General features: G+C 45.1%; 1 protein-coding gene across 1 annotated transcript; it reads left to right on the top strand.

Moving 5' to 3' along the window:
* Nucleotides 1-1,622: 1,622 nt before the first annotated feature.
* On the top strand, nucleotides 1,623-14,911 carry Rs1 (retinoschisin 1; the record flags this gene model as incomplete). The annotated part of the gene is made up of 5 exons (XM_059251405.1): nucleotides 1,623-1,670; nucleotides 4,217-4,322; nucleotides 11,610-11,751; nucleotides 12,200-12,395; nucleotides 14,759-14,911. Coding segments are annotated over 5 exons (645 nt in total), but the record flags the coding sequence as incomplete, so codon positions are not given.
* Between the last annotated feature and the right edge of the window lie 416 nt (nucleotides 14,912-15,327).

The following is a 15,327-nucleotide window of genomic DNA, read 5'->3' as shown; positions in this document are numbered from 1 at the left end:
TTTATTGTGCATACATGCCACATTTTCTTTCTCCATTTCTTTGTTGATAGCCATTTAGACTGGTTCCGTATCGTGGCTACTGTAACTAGTGCTCAATAAAAGTGGGTGTGCAAGTGTCTGTGGTATGTGGGGTGACCAGCTGCCTCAGGATCCTGCTACCACGGCTCTGCTGCTCTTACCACCACTACACCTTGTGTGCCATGATAGACTGTACCCTCAAACTATTAGCCCAAAGAAAGCTTTCCTTAAGGCGCTTTCTACAGGAGTTTTGGTCACAACAGTGAGAAAGGAGCAAATGCAGATCATTTTGTTCAATGACAGGTCTATACCACTAAAGAAGAAGAATCAAAATTTCTTCCTGTCCCATATGTCTCCTGAGACTGTGTTGATTCTGATTCACCGTTTAATTCCCGACACCAAATGTATGTTTTAAAATGCACACAGAAAACTGTCTGAAGGGCTGGGGATGCTTGCCTAGCTTGAATGAATTAAATCTCCAGGACCACATAAACCAGGTCTGGTGGTGCATGCCTTTAATCCTAGCAAAAGGAGGGTGGAAGCAAGAAGATCAAGACTGCAATGTCATTCTTGGCAAAAGAGCGAATTGGAGGTAAGCCATGCCACATGATACATGCGACTCCGTCTTTCAAAAAAGTGAATAAAGGAAGAGAGGGAGAAGGAGAAGGAGGAAGAGGAGGAGGAGGGTGGCTGAAGGGGATGAGGATGTAATTCAGTGGTAGATTGGAGGCTTAGCATGTTCCAGGCTCTGGGTTCCACAAAACAAACCAAGCAAACAAAACTAACTGGAGGCAGCTGAGCAGTGAGCAAGGTGGCCTGCCCCAGGGAAGAGCAGTCCAGTGTCAAACAGTCAGCCCTGAAAGCATACATACGAATAACATCATACAGAGCAAACAGGTTATATTTAGGAATGTATATGTATATATACACATCTATGCACACAATAACAATTAGTGAAAAAGAGACCATGAATTTGAAGGAGAGTGGGGAGGGGTATATGAGAGGGGTTTGGAGAGAGGAAAGGGAAGGGGGGAAATGATGTAATTGTATTATCATCTTAAAAATAAAAACAAATTTAAAAAGGCTTTTCTGACAGAAAGGAGGGGACTGGAGAGCTGATATTGGGATGCTAATGGTGTTGACAATAGCCATGAGAAATAAGGTGTGCTGGGGCTGTTAGATGGCTCTGCAGGTAAGGCCAAGGCCGATGGGCAGAGTGGAGTCCTTGGAATCCACACGGTGGTAGGAGAGAAGCAGCCTTCTGCAAGTTGTTTTTCCATCTTTACCCTGGTGCAAAAGTCCCCTTACTCCCCTACACATAAATACATTAATAAACAAACAAATAAACAAGTGTACTTTACAAAAGAAAGGTCTATTGTGTCCTGCTTTATTGATGTATTTTCCATAATTCTATAAGGAACAGCAATAATAATTGCCCTCCTTTTCTTACCTCATCTCCCAGCATCTGTGCAAGTTTCTCCTGGTGGACGTGCCCTCAGCCAGAATGAGCTTCTAACCTTTCATGGCATTATTTTCATTTTGCTTTTCCATGCAATTAATGATTCTGTGGAATTTCTATCTTTCTTTCCTTAATTTCATTTTTTCTTCTCCTGTTCTTTTGCTCAGCCACATTGGGATTATCATCGACAGAGGTACGTTACAGTAAGGAGGCTGGATTTTCCATCATCATTATTGCCTTTGAAGTAAAACTAATGGATGAGTCCAGCACTATTTGGGGGAGAGTGCAGGGGTGAAACCTAGGGCCTTGTGCATGCTAAGAAAGTGATTTGCATTGAGCTACATACACCTGAAGCTTGGGAGATTTTTTCAAATGTGTATTATTTTGTATGTGGGGTGTGAGGGGTGTGTACATGAGTATAAAGGTGCGCACACCTGTGCACATGCATTTGAAGGTGAGGGGAAGACTTTGGATGTCGTCCTCTATTGTTCTATCCCTCATTACCTTGAGACAGGTGCTCTCACTAAACTGGAAGCTTTCTTTTTTGGCTGGGTGGGCTGGCCATGAGCTACCTAAATCACCTGTCTCTATCCCCTAAATAGATTTAGGGGATACAGGCATATGCAGCCACACCCAGCTTTCTACTTGGGGGCTGCATATTTGAACTCAGGTCGTCCTCATATTTGCACAGCCGAATCCTCTTACCCTCAGAGGCATCTTCCCAGCCCCTTTTCAAAGGTATTTTTTAAAAAGTTTTAGACTGAGATTAGGCCTATCATTCAGCACTCAGTAATCAGAGACACTCAAGGCTAGCCTGGCTACACAGTGGGTTCCTGGCCAGCCTGGGCTACAAAGTAAGACCCTGACTCAAAAAGAAAAAAGAAAAAAGAAAAGAAACGAATAAAGAAAGAAGAGAAAAAGAAAAAAGGAAAATAAAGGAAGGAAGGAAGGAAGGGTGAGGGTGGGGGAGCAGTTAGGAGCATAACTCAGGTGTCAGAGTGCTTATCTAGCATCCATGGTCCAGCACTACATTAAACTGTATGTGGTGGTACATGTCTCTAATCCCAGAACTCTAGAGGTAGAAGTGGGGTGTCAAGGTCTTCTTTGACTACAGAGAGAGTTCAAGGCCAGCTTGGAATATGTGAGAACCTGTTTCAAGGAAATAAGAAAAACAAAAACAAACCCAAAAATCTAAAAAACACCCACCTAGACCTATTTTAGGTACCTTTGCTCATGCTAGGCAATGATTTAACACTTAGTTACACCCCTAGTAAGATTGAGGGGCTTCTTTGTTCTTGGGATAGGATTTTTCTATGTAGCACAGATACCATACCCAGTTAGGTTGGCATCTGTTTTGCTGTTGTTATTGTTCCTTTTTTATTTTTTTTTTATTTTTTATTTTTATTTTTTTTTTTGGTTTTTCGAGACAGGGTTTCTCTGTGTAGCTTTGCGCCTTTCCTGGAACTCGCTTTGGAGACCAGGCTGGCCTCGAACTCACAGAGATCCACCTGGCTCTGCCTCCCGAGTGCTGGGATTAAAGGCGTGCGCCACCACCGCCCGGCTGTTCCTTTTTTAAAGGCAGATTCTCATCTAGCCCAGGCTGGCCTGGAACTTGATATGTAGCTGATGATAACCTTGAACTCTTGATCCTCTTATCTCTGTCTCCAAAGTGCTGGGATTACAGTCATGTACTACCACAGGTAGTTTTTAAAATTGGATGCCTAAATAGGACCCTCCAGGGAGCATGATGAGTCCAATCTTGTATTGGAACTCCATCCCCAAGGTGAACATTACCCTTGTGTACAGAGGTAGTCCTGAGAGATAATTAGCTGGTTGCCTATAGCGACAGGCATTTACATATTTAGAGTCAAAGATGAGAAGGGAATGGCGGAACATGCCTTTAATCTCAGCATTTGGGATGTAGAGGCAGGAGGCTCAGGAGGCTCAAGGCTATCTTTGGCTACACAGAAAGTTGGTTAGTCAGCTTATGCTGAATGAGACCCTGGCTTGAAACAATACAAAAAGGGCATAGGAGGATGGCTCATTTGGTAAAGTGCTTACCTTTCATGTACAAGGACTCGTGTTCAATCAATAGAACTCATAAAAAAAATTCTGGGGCATGTTGGCAGGAGCTTGTAATCCCAGTGCTGGGGAGGTGGAGACAGGAGAATCCCAAGCCAAGCTGGCCAACCAGTCTAGCCTAATCGGTGAGCTCCAGGTAGATAAGAGACCCTGCCTCAAAGGAAGTAGATGGAATTCCTGTGAAAGACACCCAAAGTTGTTCTCTAGCCACCACATGTATGAATATCCAAGCACACGTGCACCTGAACATGTGCACATGTACAAACACATTTTAAAAAAGTAATATAGAGCTGGGGTGTACCTTAGTTGGTAGAATGTTTGCTTAGCATGCATGAAGAAGGTCTTGACTTGATCCTAAGCACCATATAAACTGGACAAGGCATCCATCTATAAACCCAGCACTCACAGGTAGAGATAGGAGGATCAGGAGTTCAAGGTCATCTTCTGCTATGTAGTAAGTTTAAAGTCAGCCTGCGATACATGAGAGAGACCCTGTCTAAAAACAGCAGCAGCAGCCACAACCCAAGTAATACAGAATCAAAGAGGCACACACTGTAAGGAGTGAGTCTGACCTTTGCAAACAAACTTCTTGTGGTGCACTGGCCACTTGTCTTTGACTATGACTTTTGTGACTTGTGCCACTCTGGCTACCTGCAGGATGAGGTCGAGGACCCCTGGTACCACAAAGCATGCAAGTGTGATTGTCAGGGAGGAGCCAATGCTCTGTGGTCTGCGGGAGCTGCCTCTTTAGACTGCATTCCAGGTGAGTGGCTCAACACCTGAGCATTCCTCCTCCCCAAACCCAGTCCCTCTGCTCTGCTTGTGTTTCCTCTCATGCTCACTTGTCAGCTTCGAATCTCACACTGGCCACTGCTTCAACATGCTCCTTCCCTTCCTGGCTTGCCTGAGATGGTCAGGTGAGACCCAACTGTCAATGCAATCTGAAAATAACTCAGAGTTGGGGGAGTCCTCTTCTTATGGGTATCAGAGGAAGGGGCGGGTTCTATGTCCTGTGATTGATGAGTAGTCTATAGTATGTATGGAATCAGGCTGTCTCCAAGTTAGCTTTGAGAGTAGGGAGAGTAAGAATCTGGAAAAACAGGTTGCTTCAGTTCTAGAAACCAAATTATTATTGTTTCATGGATTGTCAGAGTTCAGCTAAAATAGAGGGGCTCTACAAATGGTATGGTCCTGGCTGACACTTAATTCTGCCATTGTGGGTTTGGAAGTAGCCACAGACATTATGTAAACACATAAGCATGGCTGTGTCCCAATAACATTTTATAATAAAGCAGACAGTGGTGAACCCAGGCATGGTGGTACAAGCCTGTGATCCCAGCACTTGGGAGGCAGAGGCAGGAGGATCATGAGTTTGAGACCAGCCTGGGCTTCAATAGTGAGACACTGTCACTAACAAATAGGTGATGAGTCAGACTTGGTTTAGAGGTTACAGCTTGGTGACTCTGCTCTGTGGGGCTGTTAGGAGGAATAAATAGGACAAGGCATCATTGTGTTGAACTTGGCCAACTTCAGCCTTTAATAGACATTGGTTCTTTTGTTTTGTTGCCTCCTAGGAGTTCACACTGAGAAATTAGGGCAGACTTGCAGAGGCTTGCACTGTCCCTGCAAATATTTGCAAGGCTTAATCCTTTCCATGGCCCAGGGCCAATTGTGCATGAAGCTGGCCTGGCCATCCCTCTCCTGGTTATGACAGTGCCCTTCCATCTGGTTTTCTCAACATAAACTTAGTCTCTACAGAGAACTGTGAAGTCAGGAAGGGAAACTGGGGGACAGGAAGGCTGTTCAGTGAAACTGGGATTTTCCTCAGGGATGTCGTCCCATTATGTTTGGTGGCAGGGACTCCTGCAGCTGTTAAATGTTGTGATCTGCCCAGTCTTAAAGGACCTTCTCTATCTGGTCAATGACTTTAACCACACACCTACTGTGTGCTGGGCACTGATAGGAAGCCAGGAACCAAGGCTTTGGCTCCACCATGGTGAGATTTACCATTTGGTGGAGATGGATATTCTTTTCTGCTGTGAATGGGAAGATATGCCTCTTCCTGATGGATGATCCTCTAATCCAGTGATTCTCAACCCTCCTACTGCTGCAACCCTTTAATACAGTTCCTCATGTTATGGTGACCACCCCCCCCAACCATAACATTATTTTCATTGCTACTTCCAAACTGTAATTTTGCTACTGCTCTGAATCAGAATGTAAACATCTGATATGCGACCCCGTGAAAGGGTTGTTTGATTCCCCAAATGGGTTGAGACCCACAGGTTGAGAAGCGCTTGACTAACCCCACCTGCTGCAGCACTCTCCATTCTTGTGCCCGAAGGGGGAGAATCACACTGGGGCACAGATAAAGGTGCCAGTGGTCACTAGCAAGCCAAAGGATGTTAGAGGGTGAGGAAGCAAAGCAGAAAGGGAGTCCACCCTCTAGAACCTCCTGCGGTGACAAAGGGCTGTTTCTATTGTCTAGTCTTCTAAGTCTGGGTCTACCATTTCCTTGCCCTTGCCAACCCTTGGGGGTAGCCTGAGGTAGTCCTTTTCCTGTAATAAAGAGTTCAGTCTGCTACACTTAGATGCAGTAATATGTATAAAAGTATAACCACCCATAAAGTGAGAAGCTGACTCGGGAAAGAGCTTTTGCTGGAAGCCGGCTGGAGTCTGTTGTTTCCCTCAGAACCCTGTCCCTTCCTTCTCTTATCTGGTCAGCCTGACTGTCACACACACACACACACACACACACACACACACACACACACACACACACGCTGCTGTCAGCACTCTTACTTTCTCATTGGGACTGACCTCTCCATTTTGAGCCTACCATCTGTTTTAACCAAAACATTTCCAGTAGAGACATGCGATCTAATGGAATTTCACTCTTAAGAAGCTTCTTGGAAAGGAGACAGAGGGCTGGGGATGTAGCTCTGTTGTCAGAGTGCTTGCCTAGCACATGCAGAGCCCCGGGTTCCATCTTTGGGCTCATGATCCCAGCACTCTGGAGGTGGAGGCAGGAGGACTGTCACTTCAAGACCACACTCAGTGCTACAGAGGGAGTTTGAAGCCAGCCTGGATTACGTAAGACACTGTCAGAAATAAATGAAGAGGGCCAGTTGGCTAAGGTGCCTGCTGACTGGACTTACACAATGGAAGGAGAGAGAGACTGCTTCAAGTTGTCCTCTGACCTCCACATATGCACTGATTTCCACATGTGTGCTGTGACGCACTCCCCCTCCTGCCCCCCCAAATAAATAAATATATTAAAAATACAGAAGAAAGAAACCAGAAAAGAAATTGGACAGGGTCTGTTTATGGAGATCGGCTTTATTAAGTCAATCAACTGAGGAGCTGAGAAGGTCCTACTTTGGCTATTTGGTCCCTTATGGAGTTGCCATGAACTTGAGGTTCTAACATTATACTGTATCTTAGCATAAGTGCTCTCCTTACAGTGTTTATTTTTTAACAACAAAGATACTTCAGGGAGGAAGAAAAAACCACGTCAGTGTGAAAGAGTTGTTCACTGTGTTAACTGGCTGTTCTGTGACTGAAAAGATTCAAGGCAGCAGGACTAGTCTCAAGCTTCCAGAAGTCATTTGTTGGTCACTGTTTCAGTTTCTCGTGGAATGCCAAGAACACGACTTTGTCTGGATCTTGATATTGAGTGCTTCCATCAGGGCCTGCCTTAGGAGGGAAGATCCTAGAAAGCACAGAAGCATGGGTGCTGTCACTCAGAGATGCCCAGAGATCCCACAGGGGTACTTAGGTTAAAGTCTAGGGGCTCCACCCACAGACCATAAGGCCAAGGACCTGTAGTTTCAGGTGAAACTATTACAAATACCAATTCTTCCTTCTCCACAGGCTGGCTTGGCCTCCTGAGGATGGGGTATAGCAGGGTGGGGGCATGCAAAAACCTAAGAAATCCAGGGGTTCAGGCTGGGGATCTGCCCTTTGAAGGTTGCAACAACTGCCTGGTGGTGAGGTACACAGGCAGTGCACAGCTGGTTATGGTGGAACCTCTCTCTAGGCCACACTTCCTTAAAATCTCTACATGGTTTCCTGGGGGTGTCCAGAGGGCTAGTTCACCCTTGGTCCCATTCCTCAGTGGAACCATGTCTCCAGTGAACTCAGGCCTCCCTAAGGTCCCTTTGGCCTTAGCCGAGGCTGTCACCTCATCATTCAACTCCCTAATCCTGAAAGATGCTGCCAGTTGGGTAGGTGGAGGGGAGGACAGACAAGCACAGGGGTGTTGGATTTCTGCCATGGTTAAGTCCAAAGAAAAACATGCAAAGCCAAGAAAGAATCCATCTAGCTTCATGAATTTACCCCACACCACCAACCAGTATTACAGCTTGCTTCTTTTTACCTAGACACTGTATTCTTCGAAGTCTACAGTTGCCAAACATGATTCCACTTTATCTTTGCCAAGTGTCTCCAGGCAATATTACTATGATGCTCATTCACAGGTGACGAAACATGCTCAGAGGGCGTTAAGAGCTAAGTGCGCTGGCACTGGGCAGGCCTCCTTATTCTTGACTGCTCACTATAATCACCTGTGACTCTGGGGCCCTACTCCGCTTCAATCCCAGCCAACAATCTACGGGAATGTGTTGGAGCACTGGAATGCCCGAAGCTCCGTGGGTGACTAGAAGGTGCAGCCCAGCCTGAGCCCTCTTGGTCTGTAGCCTTTGCTTTGTGGATTAAAAATGTCAAGGCCTGAGACCAGACAGGAAGTAGGATGACACAGAGCCACTTTGGATTATAAAGGACACCAAGCTTCTTTGGGCTATCCAAGTGGAATTATTCAAGGGATAGCAAGACAAGGCTTGGAGCCTAGCAGTTGGGCATAGGATCCTGGAGACCACATGAAGCCCAGTTACTTACCCTGGAGAGTGAGTGCAGCCTAGATAACTGTGTCTGTATTTGCTTGTTTTCTTTTCTCTTTCTCTCTCTCTCTTTTTAAATTTATTTTGAGACAGGGTCTCAGATATTCCAGGCTGGCCTTGAACTCACTATGTAGCCAAGGATGTCTTTGAACTCCTCTGTCCCCCTGCTTCTAACTCCCATACAGGCGTGTCCAACTATGCCCAGGCTCTGAGGATGGAACCTAGGACTAGGTAAGCTAACAACTGAGCTGTATCCCAGGCCTCCAAAACACGTCTTTAGAGCACAAGTGAACCACTCAATCTTGGCAGCTGGAGCAGCCCTTCCAGGTCCGGGAGGACACTGCCTCTGTAGGTCTTTAGCTTATTCCTGTCACATGGGTGATGTGGGAAACAGCAAGAGAGTCAATGAAAATGGAAAGAGCAAATGGAAGGAGCAAACTGCCCCAAACAGGGACTACAAAGTGCTACCAAGTCTCCTCCTTTTCTGTCCCCCTACCCCCACCTCCCAGCCCTTGGCCCTGAAGAGAAAGGGTGAAAAAGCAAAGGAATTTGGCCATTGGATGTTCAAAGCAGAATTGACTTAGAGATAACTGGTTAGAATTTGACAGAGTAAGGCTGCAAATGTAGCTCATTTGGTAAAATGCTTGGCAAATTTGCCTTCATGGCAAACAGACAAACAAAAAAATCCTGACAAATGAAAGAACCTGAGGAGGCGGGTGGGTGTATACCTATAATCTCAGCATTTGGAGGTGACGGCAGGAAGACCAAGGCCAGACTTTACTACATAGCAAGGGTTCCTAGTGAGTTTGAGGCCAGCCTGGGCTACACGAGACCTTGTCCCTTCAAACCAAACCAAACAGGTTAAGTGACAGGTGAAGAAGGACCATTAAAACCCTGTTTTCTACCCTTGGGATCTTTTCCCACCTTCTGGTAGCTTGACACTGTCTTGCAGGCTGGAGGGCTGTTAGGGGCTGGGTGTTTGGCTCTCTCAATCCACCAGCCCACAAAATGCCTTCCCTGGCAGGTGAAAGCTTTTAAAATGCACTTGGAAAGTATGCTTGTTAAAAATACTCCACTCCGGGAGTGGAGTCCTAGACACTGCATTCCTAATAAGCTCCCCTAATGATTCGGCCACACCAGGTGTGATTGAGTGGCTCATAAAAGCACCGAGCCTCTCTCCCGAAAACTGGCATGATTTTAATAGACTCCAAGGCTTTGAGTACTTGATAAACTACAAATGCTGTCCCCTTAGCCCTGGCCCCGCTGAGATGTACATACAGGTAGAAAGGAAGCTGAGCCATCCTGGCCTGAAGTCTGCAGCTATTCTGCTATGGCATCCTAGGACAGGGCATGGCCATTTCTGAAGGTGGGGTGTGTGTGTGTGTGTGTGTGTGTGTGTGTTGGAGATGGAACCTTGTGCATGCTACAAAAACACAACTACCACCGATCTACTAGCCCAGCCTGTTTTACTGAATTTGGGAAGCTCATCCCCAAAGAAGACTCAAACATTTCCTGTTAGTTAAGGTTCCAGGTGATGATGCCACAGCAAATGCACATCTTTTGCTTGAACTTAGATTTACACATGGAGAACATAATTTCATTTGCCTTATTTGGAATTTATCATTCCCAAGTAGAGGACTAGGTGAATGGATGTATATAAAGTTATCTTTTGTTTTCTATAGGACTTCAGTTAGGAACTGGATTAGGATTCCAGTAAGAGGTTGCCTACATAAGTAGCTTATGCTGTAAAAGGACTAGGGGTTAGAGAGTTACCTAAGGATAGCAGGCCTAAGGATCCTGCAGGCTCCCTCAGAGTGCAAGTGACCTGCAGTGGCACCAGCTATCGTGACTTCCTTCTGTCTAGGCAACAGAAACAAAAAGGGGACAGAGAGAAAACTTGATCAGACAACTTTTACAATCTCTTATATTAGACATTACGTCATGTAGTCACTCCTAATTTCGAAAAAACTTTGGAAAAGACTTCAAAATTTGTGTATGTGTTTCATCTATTTATTTATTTATTTTGTTTATTTATTAAACAAGTGATATTGCTGCCCTTAATAATATTGTTTTGTTTTTGTCAAAACAAAAGGGAGAATAGATGCTTGGTTGTCAATTGGCAAGGTAACCCAATGCCGTTTTTTTTTTTTTTTTTTTATTTTTAGGGTTTTTTTGTTTGTTTGTTTGTTTTGGTTTTTTTTTTTTTCGAGACAGGGTTTCTTTGTGTAGCTTTGCACCTTTCCTGGAACTCACTTTGGAGATCAGGCTGGCCTCGAACTCTCAGAGATCCGCCTGGCTCTGCCTCCTGAGTGCTGGGATGAAAGGCATGCACCACCACCGCCCGGCTCCCATGCCAGTTTTAATGTGAGGACTTACTTACAAAGAGAAGGGACTAGTAGCAGGCAACTAGCCTATAAGGACCACTTTGGCTGTCCCCGTTTGGAACAAAGTAATCCCCTTCAGCTGTTGCCTGTTCATAGTCGTCCATTATTTTCCTTCAGACAGCGAGAAAATGACAATTTACAAGTAGGAAGTCAGTCTCAGTATATAATTGCCATTTTTGTTGCTCACCATTGTTTTCTTCCTGTAATTGGCTTCATCTACTGCTCAAGAACAATTAGAGACCCTAATGTTCTTATGCAGCACAGTTCAACCTGTGATAATGAGGGAACTAAAGCTGGATGCCTGGCATTTCAATATGCTATTTCGCTGAGCACCTCTTGGCATTTAGGTCTCTAAGTTGATGAGGGAGGCGATGCTTTTCTCATACACCCCCATGAGGTTGCCATAGAACCAGCTCCCCTCCCCCCACCTGCTTTTATGGATGTTGAGTGAATGTCTCTATGGCAAATCATCTACTTCAGTTCACTGTCATTCCATGTGAGCACTTAATAGAAGCAGGTCCAGCTCTCTGCATCCAGTACTATGCTGAGAAATGAAATGTCCTCCACTTGCGAAGTGCCAACATTTCTGCTTTGTTCTTTAAGCCATTTCCTGTTGGAGTTCTGGGATAAGGGGTTCATACCTTCTTTTGGATTTTGAGATGGGATCTCCATACTTTCTCAGGGCAGACCAGAGGACCTGGGACTCCACACATACACATGCCACTACACTATTTGGGTGTTTGAGTGTGTGTTGTCTTTCCTCCTCAGAATGTCCATATCACAAGCCCCTGGGTTTTGAGTCAGGGGAGGTCACACCGGATCAGATCACCTGCTCCAACCCAGAGCAGTACGTGGGCTGGTATTCCTCATGGACAGCAAACAAGGCCCGGCTGAACAGTCAAGGCTTCGGGTAAGTAGGGCAGGCAGCCCAGGTGGAGTCAGTCATTCTTCCCTTTATTTTTTCCTTAAAGATGAGAAATTAGGTCTGTCTCATAAACGGAGGGCAGAGAAAGCACTTATTCAACAAACCTTGACTGAGTGCCTTGTTGTGCCAAGGACTGTTAGCACAGTGGTGGCAGGATGGGTGAGTTCCTTGACATTGGAGGCACACACTGAAGAGGGGAGACAGAACTGTAAGCCCATCTCTGCACACCCACTGAGCTTAAGGGATGAACACTGTTGGGAAAGACCCCATCAATTAAACATGCCAGGGAAGTCTTTCCTAAGGAAAAGATCTGAGGATTCCCAGAGTTGGCATGACCTCTTGGTGCTAGTAACCCCTCAAAATCCGGCACCTGTGGGCTTTTTGCAGACATTTATAGAGGATGGCTCCTGGTAATTTGGTGTGTTCCCGGCAGGTGCGCTTGGCTTTCCAAGTATCAGGACAGTAGCCAGTGGCTACAGATAGACTTGAAGGAGATAAAGGTGATTTCGGGGATCCTTACCCAAGGACGCTGTGACATAGATGAGTGGATGACCAAGTACAGCGTGCAGTATAGGACTGATGAACGCCTGAACTGGATTTACTATAAGGATCAGACTGGAAATAATCGGGTAAGTGGGACTCACTCCAAGTCTTCTCCAGCTCACATCCATTGAGACTTGCCCCAGACCTAGGCTCCTATTATCCATGTTTGTGTCAGAGCACTGATCTCTCTGCATGTTGGGTCATCCATGTTCTACCTCCACTGTATGATCTGTTCTCTTTCCCAGATATAGCCTGGGCAACTAGTAGTTTATAAATGAATGCTGCTCTTTTGTGCAAAAGAGGTATTTTTCTAGTTCTCAGTGTTAGCCTAGAGTCATTTGAAAACACTACCCTGGCTATTTGGACTGTTCCAAACTCACTGGATCATTGACTGTGGGGCTTCATGGGCCTGACTTACCTGTTATCACTCATTTGTATAGTTATGGCCTCTTCTTACTATTGACTGAGACTGACAGCTGCAAAGGAAGCCCAGCAAGTTAGCCACTTTGATGCTAGAGAGATGGCTCAGTGGTTAAGAACACATGCTACTCTTGCAGAGACAGAGTCCAGTTCCCAGTACCCAGATCATAACGTTCTGTAACCCTAGTTCCAGAAGATCAGATGCTTTCTGGCTTCCGAGGACATCCGTACTCCCTTACACATAGCTACACAGAGACACACACGAATACACATAATAATAAAAGCAATATTAAAAACAAGTTTGAAAATGTTAGTAATGGCTAATATTAAGATGAACTAATATTAATAGCCTAAATGGCTATTTAAAAGATGGTGTCAGTCCAGACACACTTAATCTATTAATCCTTGCAGACTGAGTTCTAGATCTTCACTAGGAACTAAACATATTAAGTGCCTGGCTGTCTTTGCAGTCAATAAAACTGAATCAAAAACTCACTAGCTGTTTGGAAATGCTAACCCATTTTTTTGCCCAACAGCAAGGGATTCTTCAAGCTATTTCCTTATCTTTCTCCTTCCCTCTCAAGTGCAGTCCAGGCTGGTCCTGATTCTCTTGCCTCACTTTCCTGAATGCTGGGATTATAGGCACATGCCACCACTTCCAGTTCTCCTCAGACCATGTTGGACATTTAATCAGATTAGGTAGATATATGTGACTGATAATCAGAAGGCCAACAATTTGCTCAGTGAGACAGTCATAGGTTGAATTTTGAGGAGTTTGACACAATGGGAAAAACCATTTGATGCTTATTTTTTTGAGACAGGCTCTCATGTATCCACGCTGGCCTCCAATTTGCTATGTGGCCGAGGATAACTTCTGCTCCTCCTGCCTGCATCCATCTCCCGAGTGCTGGGATTATAGGTTTATGTATCATGGACAGTTTATGTGGTGCTGGGAGCAGAACTCAGCACTTTGTGTTTGTTAGTCAAGCACACTACCAATTGGGCCACACCTCCAGCACCTCCTAATTTCAGTTTCTGGTCTTCCTAGTCAGTTACGTCCTCCAAAAGACATTAGAATTCTTTGTTAAGCCTTGTGCTTGTGAAGAGCTCGATGGTGCTCTGAAGGAGACACTCCACTCCATTCATGAAGTCTCAGGTTGTATTCCATCAACTCCCTCTTCACCTCCTTCTGACTTGAATATGCTCAAGGACAAACAGCTTAAAGAGAAGGCAGCTCAGGCCTTGTTGCTAGGAAGAAGGACAAGATCACTGCAGACAAGGCCCTCTTATTTTGTGGCTGGATAAAGCTAAGTGCAGCAGTTAAATACTTTTAGGAGAAAGTTACAGGAGGAAATGAAACGCTTTTATGCCATGGAGCAGAACACCATGACCCTGGAAAGAGTATGAAGAATTCAGAAAGTGTCAAGTACCTGCCACATTTTACGTTGCTTCCTGCAAAACATTAAGTGAAACTTTTATCTCTTTATGTCAATACCACCTTCTCCATGCCAGAATTTCCCCTCTGGTTTTTGTCTGTTTGTAAAAAATATTTTTCCAAGCCTAAAAGGCACTTGTCACTTGGAACAAAGTAGAAACACACATTTAAGCTTTGCCTTCCAACTTCAGAGCACAGGTTTGACTTGAGTGCTTCCTGGATATCTTCAGAACATGTGAACACCTCTCTTGTGTGGGATGGACCCTTTCAAACTTTTCTGTCGAAGTGTAAAGGATTAAAATGGAAAAGTGGTGAAGAGTCAAGAGGCATATTCTAGCAACTATCCAACAGGACTATCTGTGATGACAGAAATACTCATATCTGAACTGGCCACCATGGTGACTACTGGTCATGTGGAGCTGCTGACCACTTTAAATGTAGCTAATGTGGGCTGGGCATGTGGTACTGTGGTAGAGTGCTTGCTTGGCACATTCGAGGCCATGGCAACACACACACACACACACACACACACACACACACACACACACATTTGCGTGTGGATATTATATGACCAGACTTCCTCCCTCTGTCTAGGTCTTCTACGGAAACTCGGACCGGAGTTCTACAGTCCAGAATTTACTGCGGCCCCCCATCATTTCCCGCTTCATCCGACTGATCCCTCTTGGCTGGCATGTCCGAATCGCCATCCGGATGGAGTTACTTGAGTGTACCAGCAAGTGTGCCTGATGCCTGTTTCAGCTCAGTCAGTCCTGCCACAATGGGGAGAGCTTGGTGGAGGTGGGGGGCTCCTGACATGCCATTGTGATGAACAGGGCTGGAGCTTATAAGCACTTCCAAATTCAGATCTTGGTAGAGAATATTTCATTTTTCAAAAGATATAGTTTCCAATTTCAGTGGAAGAAAGAAAAAAAAGAGCATTTCCTCAACTCAGCCAAAGAAAATAAGAACAAAGAAAATATCCCTCCAACCAATTTTCTTCCATAAACCTAAATAGCAAGGGTAATTTGCTGCTCTCGCTCCCTCTCTCTTTTTCTTTTTGTCTCAGTGACACTGTCAAAGGTGCAGACCCGGGGGAACACAAAGCAGCTCTGATAATTTGAAAATTCTTTTTGGCTCTTACCACATTCAGAACAGGAGCATAC

This window comes from Peromyscus eremicus, chromosome X (genome assembly GCF_949786415.1).
Source record: "Peromyscus eremicus chromosome X, PerEre_H2_v1, whole genome shotgun sequence".
NCBI lineage: Eukaryota > Metazoa > Chordata > Mammalia > Rodentia > Cricetidae > Peromyscus > Peromyscus eremicus.
This window is presented reverse-complemented; position numbering and strand designations above follow the sequence as displayed.